The 19,322-nt window shown below is 32.6% G+C and overlaps 4 protein-coding genes and 2 pseudogenes across 6 annotated transcripts; 4 read left to right on the top strand and 2 right to left on the bottom strand.

Annotated features, from left to right (window-relative positions):
- LOC123225858 overlaps positions 1 to 19,322 on the top strand; it is a 35,473-nt pseudogene that overhangs the window by 5,880 nt on the left and 10,271 nt on the right.
- LOC123225653 (heavy metal-associated isoprenylated plant protein 31-like) lies at positions 1,080 to 1,436 on the bottom strand. Its single transcript, XM_044649761.1, has one exon. It carries the CDS (start codon positions 1,434 to 1,436, stop codon positions 1,080 to 1,082), a length of 357 nt encoding a protein of 118 aa, XP_044505696.1.
- On the bottom strand, positions 5,753 to 6,082 carry LOC123225652. The gene has a single exon (XM_044649760.1). It carries the CDS (start codon positions 6,080 to 6,082, stop codon positions 5,753 to 5,755), a length of 330 nt encoding a protein of 109 aa, XP_044505695.1.
- On the top strand, positions 7,165 to 8,689 carry LOC123225853 (TMV resistance protein N-like). Of its 3 annotated transcripts, none has more exons than XM_044650163.1 (3): positions 7,165 to 7,416; positions 7,592 to 8,139; positions 8,328 to 8,689. In XM_044650163.1, exons 2-3 carry the CDS (start codon positions 7,664 to 7,666, stop codon positions 8,629 to 8,631), a joined length of 780 nt encoding a protein of 259 aa, XP_044506098.1. In that variant the 5' UTR covers positions 7,165 to 7,416; positions 7,592 to 7,663; the 3' UTR covers positions 8,632 to 8,689. The 3 variants fall into 3 exon arrangements, with proteins under 3 accessions (XP_044506098.1, XP_044506097.1, XP_044506099.1); XM_044650162.1 differs by having other exon boundaries at positions 7,165 to 7,475; XM_044650164.1 differs by having other exon boundaries at positions 7,165 to 7,357; positions 8,328 to 8,688.
- LOC123225852 (disease resistance protein RPP2B-like) lies at positions 9,064 to 10,389 on the top strand. Its single transcript, XM_044650161.1, has 2 exons — positions 9,064 to 9,411; positions 9,504 to 10,389. The coding sequence occupies exons 1-2, from the start codon at positions 9,202 to 9,204 to the stop codon at positions 10,218 to 10,220; spliced, it is 927 nt and encodes a 308-aa protein (XP_044506096.1). The 5' UTR covers positions 9,064 to 9,201; the 3' UTR covers positions 10,221 to 10,389.
- On the top strand, positions 10,900 to 16,638 carry LOC123225651 (annotated as a pseudogene).

Here is a 19,322-nt window from a genome sequence, read left to right as displayed (position 1 = left end):
ATCATAGAATACATTTTTTAAAAATAAGAAAATGTATTGATTTGTATTAATAATATGCATCGTATCGTATAATATACTCATCATATCTTATAGTTTTTGATACATCTTAGGATAAATATCACTTACTACAGAGTATCTTATCACATTGTACCATATGTATTATATTTTGTATTATACCAATAACTCTTGCTTCCATTACTTGATTTTCGTTTATATTTTTAGTAATTGAAGCTAGGACTGGATTTGAGCTAAGCTTGTTCGAAAAGCTTAAAAATTTTATACAAACTAATTAAAATGACATCGTTTTAAACAATATACTTAAAAAGACATAATTTTAGAATCAAGCAGAACTCAAATTCAAGCTCAAGCTCAAATCAAACAAGTTCAATTCAAACACATTTGAAACGAGCTAAGCTTGTGCTCAACTCCTCAAACACCTTTAAAATGAGTTAAACTTGAGTTTGACTCCATTGAAAAAAGCTCAAGTTCAAGTTTGGCTTAGCTTGAATTCAACCCTAATTGAAACAAAACTTAAAGACAAATAAGTTCATAGTCATAGGATCATTCAGGTAGAATTGAACCACCCCAATTGCTATAATGACAAGAAGTATAGGCATAAACTCACAAAATAATACTATCTACATCCAATTTTGAAGATTCAATTAAGTACTAGATTATATGTCATCATGTAATTAGATGTTAGTTTATATTTAATTCAAAATCATTCAATCAAGTGATAACACATCATCTTTATACGACATTGAATGCTCAAAATTGGGTGTATACAGTTTTATTGAAACACACAAATGAACCAAAAATTGCAATTACTAAATATTAATTAATATGAATTGAAGTTTTTTAACACCTACGAAGAAGCATGAGACTCAAATATCATAAATTTCATGGTGAAAATCACATATAATAAAATTATACATACACACTTTTGAATACACGATTATATTTTATCATGTGATTGAACAATTTTAAATTAAAGATAAAATAATATTTAATTACATAATTATATATAATATATGTACCCAATCATGTATTCAAAAGTTTATGCACATAACATTGCCCAATCACATGATAGTGCAGGCATGGAGATTGTCATCGCTGAATGATGAAGCAACAGTTTCATCAAACGCCACAACGACTGAACAAACAGCAGGAGTGTGGAAGAACAAATGAGCAGCATTACTGGTTCCATGTGTATCATAATAATGGCTAACAATGTAGCTTGGATACTTGTAAAATGAAGCAAAATGAGAGTATCTTGAAAATGGCCATGGCTCTGCTGCTTTTCCAGCTCTTTTAGTGGCTTTTAGCACCTTCCTTTCCTCCAATCCAAACCCTTTTACCGTAATCTTTTGCATCTCTATTTCTATCTCCACTTCTTCAACTCCTAAAAAAACATCACAACCCGAAATTGAAGCCATGAATCTGAAGGGCCACCCAAGTTGGGGTGGATACAAATCAAGTTGAGCCTGTACACCCTTGGCTAGAGTATGGTTCGAATGAAAAAACATTCAAATGAAATTTGGTTTGAGTTTGTCGAACCAAAATTAAGAGTGATTCAAGTTTGACTTAAGTTTATGGTTCGAATTTGTGACCCAAATTTGTAGTTGAATTCATTATTTGAATTCGTAACTCATTTCAAAACAATAAAACTGTGCGTACATATTTTTTGCACACAATTAGTATATACAAATATTGTGTCAACATATAATTAAATGATTTTAAATTAAAGATAAAGTAACACCCAATTACATAATAATGTATCACCTTTGTATTCAAATTGTATATAAAAAATGTATATACATAATATTGTTTTTGATAAAATGATGTTGTTTTATCTAATAATAGACAAAACAATGACATTTTATTAGTTACTTCAAATAATTCAAATCAAAACATGAGTCAAGTTTGAACCAATTTATGTCATTTACTCGACTTACAATCTAGACCAAACCAAACTCTCTCTACCTCTTTAAATCCTAGCTACCATTGCACTGTAATATGACCATCATTGATGGTGAAGTTAATGCTGGAAGGATTAGGAAAGATTGATATCAGTGGGCTAAATTATTAAAAGTTATAATCAATGTTAGAGGGAGTTGGAGCGTAGATTGATTTGTGGGATCTGCTGCCAAAGAAGTTAATATTGGATGGACTGGAAAAGGTTGATATCAATGAGATAAATTATCAAAAGTTGTAATGATCATCAAAGGGAGTTGGAGAGTAGAATGATGTGTGGGATATGGTGCAGAATTTTGCAGATGTGAAATAAGGTGGAAACGATACTGTTATTGTGCGAATGAGCTGGAGATGGATAGATTGAAATTGAAAATATTTGTGAAAGCAAATTAGCATTGAAGATGAGTCATAGAAAGTGAGATTGTTGGTTAGGTTCCAAAGTTGAAGAAGATGTGGGTGAAAGAAAATAAGAAGTATTTAAATATTTTTTTTGCTAATTTGTAGTGATACGACAATTTTGAAAAGTTAAATAGTTAAAGATAGTATAGTAATTTCACATCCTAACAATGCTTCAGAATTATTTTATGTTAACAGAGCTTGATTTTGAGTAGAAAAGGTTATTTTCCCACCTAAGGGCTGAGAAGGTGCTTTTAGGTCAAACCTTTGGTGGGAAAATGTAATGTACTCATTGATGGGTCACTGGCCATCCACAATTCAAAACAAAGATATATAATTTCCCATTAACCTTATAGGGTCTTTTTGTATTTTAGTAAACATCATCACTTCACTCTCATGTTTTCAATTATGTTTTTCAAATTTTACATAGCATGGTTCTGAAAATCAGATCAAAAACTGATTGATTTTACCAGTCTGATAAAAAATTAGGAGTCAATCCACTCATTGACGTAGACATAAAAAAAAAATTAGTTAATCTTTTTATTGGTTCAATTTTGGTTTAAGATTTTTTTTCAAATATAAAAATTGGTTTAGTTTATAAAATAAACTGATTTAAATAACCGATTTTAAATTATGGGTCAAAATCATGAGAAAATAGAGATGGGCCCAGGTTAATGCGTACGTAGACAAACATTCTGACCTTGCTTGATAAATTATCATATATATTCTCATGGAAAGCTGAGCAATATTGAAAGATTTAACATAAAGAAGGAGAAAAACATAGGAGTTGTTATAAACAGCCCAATAGATATTGTCCGCTTTGGGCTTCAAGTCCACACGGTTTTGTTCCTAAAACGCGTCTCTTGGGTAAAGGGCTTCTGACCCCTGTTTATATACAAGCTCAATAGACTGCACGGGAGCAATGTGAGACTTTAGGTCACAATACACCCTTCCATCGCGAATCGTATTGATAACGTGTTATAAACAGCCTGAACGATATTGTCCGCTTTGGGCTTCAGGCCCGCACGGTTTTGTTTCTCTTATGAAAATGCGTCATTTAAGTTAAGGGCTTCTGACCCTTGCCTATATACACGCTCAGTGGACTGTACGGGAGCGATGTGGGACTTCAGGTCACAACAGAAGTATCATTCTCAATTGTTCCTTGAAAATGAGAGAAAGAGAAACTGTAGTCATAGTTGTGTCAGAGTAGCATTATGTGTATAAATAATGAGCACAGTTTTATATACAAATAATGAGCACAACTTTGTGCACAAATAATGGTATGTTACTTTGTGATTGAATAATTTTGAATTAGAGATAAAGTAATACCTAATCACATAATTACGTGTCATTGTTTGTGCATATTATTTTGTTCATTATTTGTGCACATAGTTTTTTTGGTTATGTCATACTTATTTGGAAGCATAATTATGATCATAACTTATGATGTTGCATATCGGAATTTATTAATTAGACCTTTTAATATTCAAAATTCAAACATAAGACTTGACTTTGAATGACTCAAAATTATATAATCACATAGTAACATATTATTGTTAATATACATATTAATAATCTTTATTAATATACATAATTTTACATTGTCTTTTTGTTTTGTTTCATTTTCTTTTACATTTACGAGAGATAAATGTTAGTCATCTATCTTAAATTTTATTAGATAGTGGTGATATAAATTTTCAAATGGGTGATTCAAACAATGGAAGCAAGGATTCTAAAAATGAATTTAGAACAAGATATACAAGGGTAGGGTCACCAAAATATTGTAGTTAGGGTTTTCTCCAATTTGTATTTGAAGAGAAAATTTCATTTTTTTCTAATCTTAAAATCATCTTCAGATTTAAAAAAATTTTCTTCATTTACTAGCCATGGTTTTTCCTAAATTGAGTTTTTCACATAGAATCCTGTGGTCTTACTTGTTTTTGAGTTGATTCATTGCTATTTATTTAACAAGTTTATAATTTGATTTTCCAATTTCACTAGATATAATATAATATTATTGAGTAATTTTTATGTATAAATAAATTTTTTTAACTTGTTTATACAAACTAACCTAATAATATATGATTAGGTGACTTTAAAGTGAGAAAAAAATTAATTATTCACATCACCCGAATTTAAGAGAGAAAAATCTGCACCTCTGTTTTGACTGTCTTTCTTGCCCAACTTGACTTTTTCGGCATGATTCTGATAGCCTACATTTCCTTGGATAAACTTTGCCGTTTATCCATGATCCTTGAGTCCAATACAGATTTCGTAAAATATTGAACACACACTTAAACTACCATCCCTTGGTTTACTCGCAACATTAAAAGGGCTGGCACATTAAGCATTTCTTCACTGTATTAAATGACAGAGTCAATATGTTCTATAGAGTAATAATGGAAGAGCATCAGTTCCCTCTCTGCTTTATTCAGGTCATAGAATAAAAACCCCAATAACAAAAATAATGTAGAGTAACTCATAAAAAGGCTTGATTCCCGGAAAGCATTCTCCACAAAGATTACAAAAAGTTTATTAAGGTTGAAGCTAAAGCGTATTCTGTGTTGCTAACCCACACAGAAAGGTGAAATATGGATCGAAGTGAGTGGCCCAATCCAACCTTGGAGACCAAATATAGTGACAATTCAGATGCTTTTATAGGCCAATAGGTTAACCTTTTCAATAAAGAGAAAAAGAAGCCATTTCTCATCTGCAAAACGTCCACACAGGTTTAAAAAATTGGGGAAAAAGTAGTAACAAAAAAATAAAATAAAATAAAAATAATAGCGCATAAACCAAATTTGTCACTATCATGACCAAGTCTCAAGGCTATTTTTCACTGAAGTGACTTGTATTTTCAAGGTCTTTTCTTTTTCCTTCTTCATAAACTGTGACATTTCCAATCAAATCAATTAACAAAAGCCTTCAAGAAAGATGAGAGCTTCTCAAAAATCGAATGCCAAGGTTCAGATTAGTACATTTCAAACCCTACCTCCATTAACTCTTTCTGTTCTTTTTCATTATTATTCTTGGCTTCAATTATTTAAGAAAAAAATATTCTAATATTTATGCTATAGATCTTACATTTTACATCAGTGGATTTCAAAACTCAGAATATGTCTCACCTGTTTACATCTTTATAAAAGGCCAAAAGACGATCCCGCCCAAGGTTATGTGAATGTCAAATTTCTACCCATTAACTTTGGAAAAGTCAAATACCCACTTATAAACAGTTTTCCTTAACAAAATTTATTAAATATAAAGGGACATTAACCATTGTTGTCATTGTAGGTGAAATGACAAAATATTTTAGAACTCACTAGACTAGACAATTACAAGAAGTTAAAAGGAAAATAAAAGATTAATAACACTTTTTTTAATCTCAACGATCGAAACCGCCACTGGGATCGATTTGCTTGCACAATCCGAGATACGTGAGATGAAGAACACGGTCTCTAGGCCCAGTTCCATGGTTCTTGGTACGTTTGCAGAAATACTTCAATCGATGAGTGTACAACAACCCAACAACTATCCCAAGAGCGAAAACAACCAATTCATCTGCTTCTTCTCTAGTGGGCAGCACGAAGTTCATCCACACTTTGCGAGCCCTGTCATGCATAATGCTCTTGTTGTCTACAATAAACTCCACACTTCGAGAAACTTCTCTCGCAATTTTACTCCATCTTGTATTGTTTCTTGCACTGAACCTCATTGCTTATAGGCGTAATATTTTTCGCCTCTAAACGATTGAAATTGAGGGCAAGCTTGATTCCCATCCTTCCTCTCGTACTCATAGCAGGGCCTGCAGAAAAGAAATGCACAAACATCGCAAGCAACAAAGGGTTCCCCATCCACAATTTTTCCAACATTATCACCGCAGATCTGGCACACCTGCATGCCCAAGTTCTTCTAGATCTAGACTTCCCCAGAGCAATCAATTATTAGAACTCTCTCAATTCCAACAACCCAATAGAGCAATGTCTATTAATTTAACACCAGCAACTTAAAATCTTGGCCAAACCAGCAGACTCAATTACATATGAGTTTGATGTACCTCTTGGTTGCTAACCTAGGATGACTCTTCCTTTTTTTTTTTCAAAGAAATTACAGAGGTAACTTATAAGGGCTAGGTGCAAGGGAACAGACGAAATTAAATTTAGAAAATAAATAATAAAAAATATGAGAAAAGATGCCAATCAAAAGACCATATAGATGGGTCAAAAACCCCGTTCATTTGTATGTTAGACTAGGGGCATAGACTACACATTTAGAGTCAATTTAGTTTGGTGTTTAATTCAAATAAATTAAACTCAAATTAAAATAATTTTAATTCAATTTGATTAAATAAGTAAAAAATTGTCAACAAATTCATCATCTTCAATAATTTTTCTTCATCTCCTAATTTTTTTATTCTTCATACCTAGCCATTCATGATCTTCTCATAGGCGACGCTGGGGTATCCTTAGTGGGGGTCACTTGATCCAATAAATTTATAATAAACATAATAATAATTTATACTCAATAATTTTCAAAATAATCTATCTTTAAAATAATCTTTTAACTTCGATAATAAAAAATTCTTCAAACCGAACATCCCTTAAAAATTAATATTATTTCCCTTGTATATTAAAAACGAACACTTCATATACGCTGTGCAATAATGCAAGTTTAAGTCATATACACTGTGCAATAATGCAAGTTTAAGTCAAGTCTGTAAATAAAAATGGCAAAACATCTAATGAGTTGTCCAAGAATTTTTGTCGAAAAAAGCCCGAAACTTCTTGGTGGGTGCATGTGATAGCTCATCATATATTCGAGTCTATGGTCTGCGTTATCTTATCTTGATCTCGCTACTGCAAGAAAAAATACAGGTTCATTATTGTCTTTCAAGTAATTAAAGTGAACTAGAGTCGACGGCGTTCCCCAGAGCCTTTCTCTTCATCCTGCTCCACGTCAAGAAGACACCAGACTAGCTCAGTTACCATTGGTAATTAATTTCTGATTCACTGTCAGTAAATCGGAACAATCAGCAGATCTTATTACCATGTAAGCAGATTTTTTATTTTCTCTGCAAGTTCATGCAATGAGTGAAATTCACGACAATGGTAAAATTCCAAAATATTATTTAAACCATACTGATTCAAGGTGTGTGCGGACTGGATACAGTAAAAATTTTATGTAAAGTTATCCTTGTTAACTTTTGTCTTGGTTTTCTCTGCAGTGTGAAAAGGAAGACCGGATTTTTTAGCTCCATACGACAGATCTGATCAGAGCCTCTCGTCAGTTCAAGTTGATGGCTTCTTCTTCCAACATTCCAGAACTAAAGTATGATGTTTTCCTTAGTTTTAGAGGCGAGGACACCCGGAATAATTTTACAAGCCATCTTGAAGCAGCTTTCCGTCGTGCAAGCATTAAAACTTTCATCGATGACAAACTCGGCAGAGGAGAAGAAATTTCACCATCTCTATTGGAGGCAATTGAACAGTCAAAGATTTCTGTTATCATTTTGTCAGAAAATTATGCCTCTTCCAGATGGTGTTTAGAAGAACTTGCAAAGATCCTTGACTGCAAAAAAAGGTTTGGACAGATGGTAATACCAATTTTCTATCACGTTGATCCATCACATGTAAGGAATCAAACTGGAGCTTTTGGGGATGCGTTTGCCGACCTCCAAAAGCGTTTTGAGGAGAGCTTAGATGTGCTACAGAGATGGAAGACTGCTTTGAAGGAAGTAGCTAATCTCTCTGGATGGACTGCAGATAGCAAAAAGTACATACGTATTTTACTTGTTCTGTTTGAAAATATTTTACTTTGTGCTATATTTTTTAAGCCAACTAAGGAAAAGACATATCTTTTATCAACTAACAAATTGGTTAGATCAACTATTGGAATGAAATATGCGATATCTTTCTCTCTCTGATTTATTCATACTAACTAGTGTTTTTTTATCTTTTTAGGTGTGAATCTGAAATTATAGAAGAAACTATTATGGATATATTAAAGAGACTAAACAAAATATCTCCAAGTGATCATAGTGACTTAATTGGAGTAGAATCTGTCATTAAAGAAATTGAGTCATTGTTGAAAATTGGGTCCAATGATGTTTGTATTGTGGGGATCTGGGGCCTTGGAGGAATAGGCAAGACATCTATTAGTCGTGCAATATTCAACAAATATTTGAGCTATTTTGAAGGTTCTTTCTTCGTTGAAAATGTTAGAGAAGAATCAGATAATCACAGGAGACTAACTGTCTTGCATTAAGAACTTCTTTTCAAAATATTAGAGGATAAATATGTCAATATAAGACTCACCCTCACAAAAGAAAGACTTGCCCGTAAGAAGGTTCTCATTGTTTTTGATGATGTGACTTCTTTAAACCAAATAGAAAATTTAATTGGAGATCCCAAATGTTTTGGTTTAGGAAGTCGAATTATTATAACATCACGAGATAAACAAGTTCTTAATAATTGTGGGGCAGATAAGATATACAAGCTTGAGGAATTAGTTGATTATGAAGCTCTTCAGCTTTTCAACTGTTTTGCCTTCAAACATAATCGGTATGCAATTAAAGAGTACAAAGAGCTATCAAAAAAGATAGTAACATATGCTAAAGGTGTCCCATTAGCTCTTAAAGTATTAGGCTCTTCTCTATCAGGAAAGACAAAGCAAGAATGGGAAAGTGCAGTGAATAAATTAGAAAGAAGTCCTCCTAAGGATATCCAAGATGTGTTGAAAATAAGCTTTGATGAATTAGATTATGAAGAGAAGGAATTATTCTTAGATATTGCATGCATCTTTAAGGGGGAGAATATAAATCTTGTAATAAGTGTTATGGATTCTTGTGGCTGCTCCACAGAGATTGGGTTAAGTGTTCTCATTGATAAGTCCCTTGTTATTGTATCAAATTATAAGATAACAATGCATGATTTACTTGAAGAAATGAGTAAAGAAATTGTTCGACAAGAATCTATTGAAAATCTTGGTAAACGCAGTCGTTTATTTCACCATAAAGATATATATCATGTTTTGACAAGAAATAAGGTGAGGAAAATACATTACTTATTCATTTGTATGTTATATATAAACATGAAAATGCATTAACATTTGTGCGTATAATTTCTTTTGTTAATTAGGGGACTGAAGCAATTAAAGGCATACATTTAGATGTGTCTCAAGTAGGAGAAATACACTTAACTCCTTATGCTTTTTCAAAGATGCCAAACCTAAAATATCTCAAAGTCTATAGCTTGCACAGTGGAGAAGATTTTAATAAGTTGTATGGATTTCAAGATGTGGAATCTGTGTTCGCTAAGCTAAAGTACCTCTTTTGGCCTAGATATGCATGGTCAACATTGCCTTCTAAATCTCAGTCATTTGGTTACATACACGATCCAAATTGTTATATATGTTTTCCTGGAAGTTCAATTCCAGATTGGTTTACCTTCCAAAGTAAAGGATCATTTATAGAGCTGCTACCGGGTTGTTTGAATGATGACCTAGTGGGTTTACTTTTCTGCATTGTTATATCACCCCGAGACCATCATGATGAGGTGAAAGACTTCAATGTTAAATATGAGTTACATCTAAAATCAGATGGTGGGCAATATGCGAAAAAGGCGGAGGGCTCTTGGTCCGTTTTGGCAACTCTAGACTCAGACCACATATTCTTGGGTTACAAAGCTTTTTGGTCCGCTCAATTCTGTTCCAATAGTGAAGTTTTGTTTCAATTCTATATTGAAGATTGGGAAGGTAGACCACTTGAATGTTACAAGGTGAATGAGTGCGGCGTCCTGTTCTACCCTGAAGCTAGTGACGCATCACACGCCAAAAGACAAAAGTTGGCCTGGTGAGATGTTTTCAGCTGCTTGATTTGTAGGAATACCCTCTCTTGAATATTCAACTAAATAAATGTATATAAATAATGATACGACATTATCATCTAATTAGAAAGTAATAAAACAAATACAAACAAATTGTAAAAACTTATATATATAATTTGATATAGTATCATTTGTAATACCCCTAGGTAATGTAAAAGGTAATTCGGTACTTTCTTGTTATTCGTCGCTACATTTTGATTGCTCAAATTTTTTTATTATAAATTGTGCGTATGCTCCAGTAACCGAAGATTGTGTAGGTCATGCATTTATTGGAATATTTATATATTTATAAATATCTTTCAGTATTTTTATGTATGTGTATATTTAGATAATACTGGATTAGGAAAGTTATACATATATTGCCTATTTGATTTGAGAATTAAAGATCATGATCCCATGACAATCATGATTGCCCAAACATGCGCGAAAGATGAGGGTGGATAGGGGAGAGTTGCTTCTGTATGTTGTGTTTTATATGTTTGCAGGGAATGCAGATTACGTATATTGTGGTGTGTGTGCTTACTTAGTATTTATATGTGAGAAATTGTATGTGTTTATGGTGTTTGTGTGGATTAGGGAAACCAAAGGAATGTCGTGTGTGTATAAGAATGGAGTTTGACAATTTGTTATTAATGGAATTCGTGTGAGCATGGAACTTGTAGATAGGGATTTGAAATGGAGGGTTAGAGACGTTAGGACCACTGGAATTTTAGATCGTCAGAAGTTGGTGGTCGATGGTAGGATACAGGCCCATGAGAATTGCGCAACTGTGCCTTGGATGGGTCACCACCCGAGAACCCCAGGAGCCAGGCTGGTAGCTTAGGCATGTCTGGAGTTTACCGGAGCGCCGGACATGCACCTGCATGAGCATTGCTACCGACAAGCAGTGCACATAACAGCCGCGTAGCCCACACGTGGGATGTACGTCGTGAATGCCACGCGTGTGCCGTGAACACTGGAAGTGTGAAATCTCCGAGCCGGCGTGCCGTTGTGCGCTTGGTACGGTCCAAACGTCCGTCACTGTTAAGGAAGGCAACGTCTCTGTCATTTTTAAAGGAAAGAAGCGCATGCCAGGAATTAAAGGAAAGAATATTGTGTACGCACCCGCATGAATTAAGGTGCACCTGCACCATTTAAATAACACTTTCGTAGGGTGTTATATTGTGTGCACATCCACATGGATTAAGGTGCACCTGCACCATTTAAATAACACTTTCATAGGTTGGTATATTATGTGTCCACCCACATGAATTAAGATGCACATGCACTGTTTAAAACACATTCTTACAACCCACAATATGCCCATGTCAAGCATATCGCGTTCGAATTTGATGAATATGGATGTAAGAGGTATCTGAGATGAATGTCTCATCTAATACGAAAGTGTAAGAGGCATCTAAAATAGGTGTCTAGCCCAGTACATCAGGGACACGTGAGACTTCATCAAGGATATCCATAAAGGGATTGTAAGGGATCAGATCTAAGAACATGGTATAATTGTATATAACTATAGGTGAGTTGCATTGAAGGCTAGTTTATGAGATGTCCTAGTATAGAGAATGCATGACCCAATTGATGAAACATCTCAATCCTTGGAGGTGGAATGAGAATAATTCATTATTTAAAGGGAGGTTAGTGGCACCTGAGGTGGGTGTCCATCTTAGTTATGGTTATAGGAAATACCTAAGATGGGTGCTCAATTCGGTGTGCATATGAGACAAATGCCCATAAGTGGCACTTGAGACGAGTATCCAGCTATTGTGCCCGAGTGCATTCGACAATGAGACTCTACGGGGAACGATTGATAGAGAATACCATTGAAATCATGAGTACCTACTTAGTATTTATACTCACCATGTTTTCTTTATTTTGTATTCGTAGGTAGGAGAGACGATGGGTCAAAACGGGGAAGTATAAAATTCGCATATATTTACTGTAGATCTTTTGACTCCACTAATTGGCTACACCCATATTTCTTCTTCTTCAATAACTTTCCCATAGCTTCTCTAACAAACTCATCATCAATTCGAGCAAATTAAATTCAAGTTTAAATTAACTATTCTAGATTCAAATCAAGTTTAAACAGACCTTTGTTTGGTTTGATTGGACTTGAATCTATCGTTAGTCTGTTAGGATAAAAAAACTTCAAATAAAGGTGAAAAATTATTTCAACAATCAAAGTTCTAGCCACATAAAATATTCAAGCACCTCAACTATATATATGCCACATAAATCAGAAAATTGTTTTAAATATTGAATCAAACTGATCGATCCAACCAATTGAACCAGCAAATTCTAGTTAAATCAGTTTTAATTCATCAAAAAACTATTTTTGAAATTAAACCATCGAATTAGACTACATATAAAATTGGGTTTGACTTAATAAACATAAAAAATTATTTTAAAAAAAAAACTTATATATATACACACACACACACATCCCATTAAACTAAACTTATTTTAATGTTAAATAAGTCAAATTATATAATCAATGATAAATTATATAAAAAATTTTAAACATTATTTTTTAACAATTAACTGGGCTAACCACCAATCAACTGATCTGACTATTAGTTGGATCAAACTGTCCTCTCCCTTAAGTCGATATCCGATTTAGTTATAAAAATTTTGAGAAAAACTTTGAAAATTAATATTACAAACAGTTTAATTTTGTCATTTTCAAACATTTTTTTTATTTATTCATAACGTTTAATGGGTTTATACATGTACTTGAATGAATCAAAAAACCATTCAACTCAACCTAATCTATCAACTCCACATCCATGAAAAATCGCTAGAATTCCAAAGTGCTGTCATGCCACGTTGAACACAACTTTGATATGGAGATAAGGGCACCTTGAAATATTGGAACCATTATGATTTTTCATTGAAGAAACTCAATCATTGAAAGGATGAAAATTTCATATTTTCCAATTGAAATGATTGAACTTTCTAAATTTTCAATAAAATTGACCAAACTTCTACTGTAATATATTAAAAGCATATAACAAATGACACAACTTTCAACAACGTTAAATAGAAGTAATGGGCTAGTTTTTCCTTAATTAATTTTTTACATAGTTATGAAACCCATTTTTGTTTGATAAATCTAATAAAAAAATATTAAAGTTTTATCCCTTCGTCATCAAATTCTAAGAGTTAATAAAGCTGATAAGTTATTAAAATTTATAAAAGAATATTTAGGTTTAACTCTCCTTCATCTTTATGAAATCTTAATTTATTTATTACAATAATTATAGATTTAATCACTATATCTCAGATTAATCTTTTCAATTAATATAGACAGATCCCAATTTTATATATATATATATAATACAATCAATATTAATATATATTTATCATTTTAAAAATAAAATAAAAATAGTAATATATTGCCTTTAACAGTTTAAGAAAGTAGTATAAAAATAGTTCCAACCCCAAAATGGCAAAAGTCATAATTTATTTTTCAAAATACGCCCTATTAACGAAAAGGAATCCAAATAGTGCCAAAAAGTTAAATAACCTTATTAATTTTAATTATTTCACTTTTTAAAATAATCATATCACCCACATTTTTGTTGCCACAGTATAATCGAATTTAATGGAACTTCATCTGGTCCAGAGTCAGTCACCATTGGAGGGAACACAGATAAACCAAACCGCCTAAGGAACCAAAGGCCAAATAAAGCAGTTTTTCGAATGTGAAATGACTAATTCAACAGTGCCAAATTTTAAAATAAAATATAAAAATATATTATTTTTCGTGTTGTGAACGGTGTCGTGTTGACCGGGGGCGTCGACGCGAATGCCAGTCCGGCCCTTTGTTTCCTCTGGTGACAGTACATTCTAAGGCTTAACGTGCACGGTTCGTGTCGGTCTACTTACCTAGAGAGAAGGTTGCTAAAATAATTGGAACACGTGTACTAAGTTTTAGCTACAGCATATGCACGTAGGGCCTGATTGTTGACTTGTTTTCAGCCCTTGAAGCACCTTTCTTCTATTACGTAAAAATCATTGTTTTGGATTCTTGTAGAAAATACCAGTCATAGAACAAGGAAATATGATAATCTAGCATCCCGGAATCCGGTGTTTTACTCTAAGCGTGTAGATATGTCATACGGAGAGTGTGTAGATAAATCAGGCTGCTTGGACATTTGTCATATAGCGGAGATTAGAGTTAAATTGAAAGTGAGTTTATTTGAGGTCAACAAGTCTTGAAACAAATTTAACTCAAGTAAACTCTATTTTGAATTCAAATTTAAGAATTAAATATTTTTAAATTTAGGTTTTACGATTATTCGACTCTTCAAACTCACAAACTTAAAAATTTTTAATACAAATAAATTAAAACGATATTATTTTAACTAATATATATTAAAAAAATGTTATTTTAGTCATATTTTACTCAATTATAATACTAAGTTGAGCTCAAAGTTTGACTCCAACTCAGACTTGAGTTCGACGCTTCTCTAATGAGTTAAATTTGAACAACTTTGAAACAAGTTTGGTTGGGCTCAAATGAAGTGTCAATACGAATAGACAAATTTACGCTTTGATGCATCAAGACAAACATTTTTCTAGGTAAAGAGAGATGTGTATTGTTCGATTACAGCTGGAATAGGTTAAGTATAATCGTCAACTTGTTGACTAAAACAAATCATGTCATATTCAATTTGAGATAGTTGCACTATTTCGATGACATGTTAAATATAAAATAATTGAGTCGAATAAATAATATGTATCACATTACATGTGAAGTAGTGGCACTGCAACTAACTGTCTCTATCGTGTACAAATTTTGGTTATACACATATCATTTTAATCGAACAAACATATAAACCAAAGAAAACTTCTAAGTATCACGTGCCCTTGGATGACAGTAATACCTCTTCTACGATTCAAGGATTTCAAATAATAATATACACATTGAATAATAGAACAGATCAATGATGTCAAATTAATTTGTTGGTTAAAATGATAAGCAAATTTGAGATGGCAAGTCTCCAATACAAAATGAACACAAAAATAAATAAAAGAAACTATTCCTCATCCCCGCCACTATCCATTTCCCTCCTATATAGTGAACCAATTCAAAAGCCTCTTCATCAATTCCGTAAATCCTATTTTTGACTCATTTATTTCATTAAGCTGACTAGAATGCCCTGTCGTTGCTTCATTAATCTTACATGTCATGACAACCTCCCCCACCTGGGTTTAAAACCAAAAGTCAAAAAATTCTCTCTTTTACATCTTTCTCTATCATTTTCCAGGAGTGGAAAACACTTCCTGAATTCTTTCATAAATATTCTAAAAGTTTCTTAGACTCATTTTACATAAATACTCTCAGTAATTGCTTTTAGCGGAGCTTGGCTCAATTTGACAAGAGTTGAGCTCAAGTGCGAGTTTAAACTTAATTTGCTTAAGAGGAATCAAGCATTGACTTCAATTTGGTATTATAATCAAACAAAAAATAACTAAAATAATATCATTTTGATGTGTATTAATCAAAATGATATCGTTTTAATAAATTTATATCAAAATTTTTTAAGCTTTCGAGTTTTTTAAGTTAAACGTCTTAAAGCTTGATTCAAACTCATTTTAGAGTCATTTGAGACAAACTCGTTCTCAAGCTTAAACAATCTTTATTTGAATTCAGTCATAATCTCATGTAACAACTCCTGATAGTTACATTATCACCTTGGTGTAATTTCACACATCAGCAATGACTTTTATAATTATTTGAAATTACTTGATAAAAGAAATTGACCACAGCATTCCTAAGAACAGTTTGAACTTCTGTTGAAATAAGTTGCTTACTTTTGTGGAGTGTGTTACGCTGCAGACTAAATGCTGCTAGAAGCTTTGCTCAGAGAATAGCAAGTGCCGAAACCTACAATTTCAATTCCCAAAAGCCCAAACAAAAATTAAAATTTCCACTTAACTGCACTGCTCTGCAGCTCACAAAGAGCGGTCCCAGAGATTACCCCACGACCTTCAATCCGGAAGATCATGACCCTTCGTCCCTTCCCACGTGTCCCCAATACTTCCGTTGGATCCACGAAGATATCCGACCATGGGCCCACTCTAGTATCACACTAGACATGGTTGAAAGAGCTCGACAAACCGCAAACTTCCGATTGATTATTCTTAACGGCAGGGCTTATTTCGAATCATATGTGAAGTCATTTAAAACAATAGATATTTTTACACTGTAGGGAATCCTACAGTTTTTAACGGCAACGTCCTGGACCTAGATATGATGTTTGACTGCGTTGACTGGCCCGTCATTAAGTCAAAAAATTATATTGAGCCTGATGCTCCATCTCCACCACCGTTGTATCAATACTGTAGCGACAATCAACCATTTGACATTGTTTCCCTTGATTGATCTTTCTGGCGATGGCACATAAGAATCAAACTATGCATGCAAATTTATTTAAACAAATTAAAGTGATGTAATTTATTTTTTTATTTCAATTCAAAATTACTTAATTAAATGTTATCATATCAGGTTGTATAAATAAATTTAAACAATTTATTTATTTATTTATATATATATTGTATTATTTGGTATGTAATGAGACAATATGTGTATTCACTTTAAATACATACTTATTTATGTGATTATTTAATTTATTTATATTTTATTTTTAATTCAAAATTATCTGATCATATGATAACATATATCAAATATATAATCATTTATGTTTTCAAAGTATAAATAATTTTATTAGGATAACAATACCCCGAATGTATTGAACTACCACCATTTTTCTATTGAAAGGCCTGATTTTTTTTTGTTTTTTGTTTAAGGTATCACACAAATTATCTTATTTCTAAAACAAAACAAAACAAAAAATCCTAATTATGTTTATTGACTACTTTCAACAACATATACTCTAAGTTTGGTCTTTTCAGCTGTTCTTTTGTGAGTTCTAAGCCTGACGTTTAAAGAATTTGCTGCCTGAAGATCAATATAGAGCCATGGAAGCCATTACTGGAGGATCTTAAAGAAGGAACAAAAGAGTGGATTGGCAAGAGAGAGAACCGTACGCTTACTGGAAAGGTAATCTAGAAGTTGCTGAAACCAGGAAGGGCCTTTTTAAATGTAATGTCTCTGAGGAACAAGGCTGGAATGCTCATGTTTATTCCCAGGTAAATTTTAATGTTAGGGTTTTTTTTTTATTTTTTATAACAACGACCCGATCGGAGATGGACCGCCTCATTGGAACAGATAAGACTACGTTTTTGCCTTTTGTTATTTAACAATTGTGAGGCATTTTTTATGAAACCCAGAAACCTTTTGCTGGATTGGGTCAAAGAATCTAAACAAGGCTACAAGGAATAAGACTTAACAAGCCAATGCAATCAGAGGTGAATATTTTTTAGCTCGTTATAATTTAGTACTTCCTAGATCCAAACCAAGTTGCTCGGTCTTAGAAGCTATCTCGACTCAATTCGGTTCGATTTGAATTTGTTTCGTTCAAATTCAAATGGAGTTTGAGTTGAAAGAGTTAGCTCATTTTTTAAACTAATCAAACTCAAGTAAGGGGTATTTAGTTTGATTTTGGCTCAAAACTGTCGTTAGGATTCATAGCTCAAGTTCGATTTGAATTTATGGCCTAACTCCATGGAATGAATTTGTAGTTTGAGTTCGTGATTCATTTACAAATTAAGTCGTTTTACCCATTATTGGGTAAAATGATAATAGGCAAAATAGTGTCGTTTTGTTAATAAGTTGTTAAATCAAATCACAAATTCGAGCTATAAATCAAGTTGAATCATTTTTTAATCAAACCGAACTTAAATCACCTTTAATTTTGTCATGATGAGCTCAAATTAAACTATTTTTTATTTCAGCTAAACTTGAATCAATGGGTGTTCGGACTCAATTTCATTTAGTTCGTATCCACCCCTGCTCTGTACCTTATTTCCCTGTTATTAGCTAGCTTAATTCATTTTGTCTTCTGCAAATTGATGAGAATGTATGCAGGTATAAGTCCATATTGAAGGATCTGCGTGGTCTGTACCTTATTTCCCTGTTTTTAGCTAGCTTGATACATTCTTGCCTGTGATTCAGTTAATATTCTATTTTGCTTTGTTTTTTTTTTTTTTTTGGGCCAAAGTACTTAATCCCGCCCAAAGGTTGCTATACTCTTGAAATACCACTGCAACTTTTCAAAAACCCAAAATTCCACCCATCATCCAATTCTGTCAATGGCTTCTGTTAGTTTTAGGGTTAAATGATTATTTTACCTCTTTCGTTTTCAGTGAAATGATTACAATACCCTTCAATATAAGTTATTAATTTAATAGTTTAATTTTGTAACTAAATATCAATTACTGATTTACCCCTCACTATATAATGACCAAATTGAAAATTAGATAGCTGTTTCATTAGTTTATATCTTAATTTCATTTGGGGGTAAATAAATGTGGTGAATTGTTTTACGAATTCTATAGCTTAGGTTTAAAATTCTAGATTTTACTATTGGCAATGTGGTGAATTGATTTGCAAATACGCAGCTTAGGTTTAAAATTCCAGATTTCATTATTGGCCATTATGACTAACTAATGTTATGATAATGTTAAAATTTTTTATTAAAGATAAAGGTGAAATTATTATTTTACTAATAATATCAAAAATGTATAAAATTTATTATATTTTTTTCTCTAAATTTTAAAAATTAATAATTTTACCTCTATTTAAAATTTTTTAATTTTAAAAAATTATATTTTTTTCTCAAACCTATGACTTTTTTCCTTTTCTCCAACGACCTTCTCTCAAAACTAACAATTGTGCTATATGGAATTGTTCAGTTGTAACATTACTGGGAACATGCCTGTCAATTCAGCATTCTTGACAGCATGGACCCGCTGCCCTGTAATTGTGTCAAGGAAGTAGGACTGGTAAACATTTAATTCTTTTTTGAAATTTTTCGTGTCAAATCTTGAGATACAATAGAAAGCTAAAATTGTGCCTTTCACTGTTTCTTCCCAACTTGCTTGATGGGTTTATTTGTGTGTTAGCATGTCAGTATAAGATTAATTAGATTATCAGAGTGTCCCCGA

Source organism: Mangifera indica, chromosome 9, assembly GCF_011075055.1.
Source record: "Mangifera indica cultivar Alphonso chromosome 9, CATAS_Mindica_2.1, whole genome shotgun sequence".
NCBI lineage: Eukaryota > Viridiplantae > Streptophyta > Magnoliopsida > Sapindales > Anacardiaceae > Mangifera > Mangifera indica.
Note: the sequence above shows the minus strand (reverse complement) of the source record. Positions and strands in the feature narration are given on the sequence as shown.

Excerpts from the sequence above, each read along its gene's own strand:
- LOC123225852 (XM_044650161.1), top strand. The coding sequence starts at position 9,202 with ATGGATTCTTGTGGCTGCTCCACAGAGATTGGGTTAAGTGTTCTCATT. Across the intron at positions 9,412-9,503 it reads ATGTTTTGACAAGAAATAAG|GGGACTGAAGCAATTAAAGG; the intron begins GTGAGGAAAATA and ends TTTGTTAATTAG.
- LOC123225653 (XM_044649761.1), bottom strand. The coding sequence starts at position 1,436 with ATGGCTTCAATTTCGGGTTGTGATGTTTTTTTAGGAGTTGAAGAAGTG.
- LOC123225853 (XM_044650163.1), top strand. The coding sequence starts at position 7,664 with ATGGCTTCTTCTTCCAACATTCCAGAACTAAAGTATGATGTTTTCCTT. Across the intron at positions 8,140-8,327 it reads TGGACTGCAGATAGCAAAAA|GTGTGAATCTGAAATTATAG; the intron begins GTACATACGTAT and ends TTATCTTTTTAG.
- LOC123225652 (XM_044649760.1), bottom strand. The coding sequence starts at position 6,082 with ATGAGGTTCAGTGCAAGAAACAATACAAGATGGAGTAAAATTGCGAGA.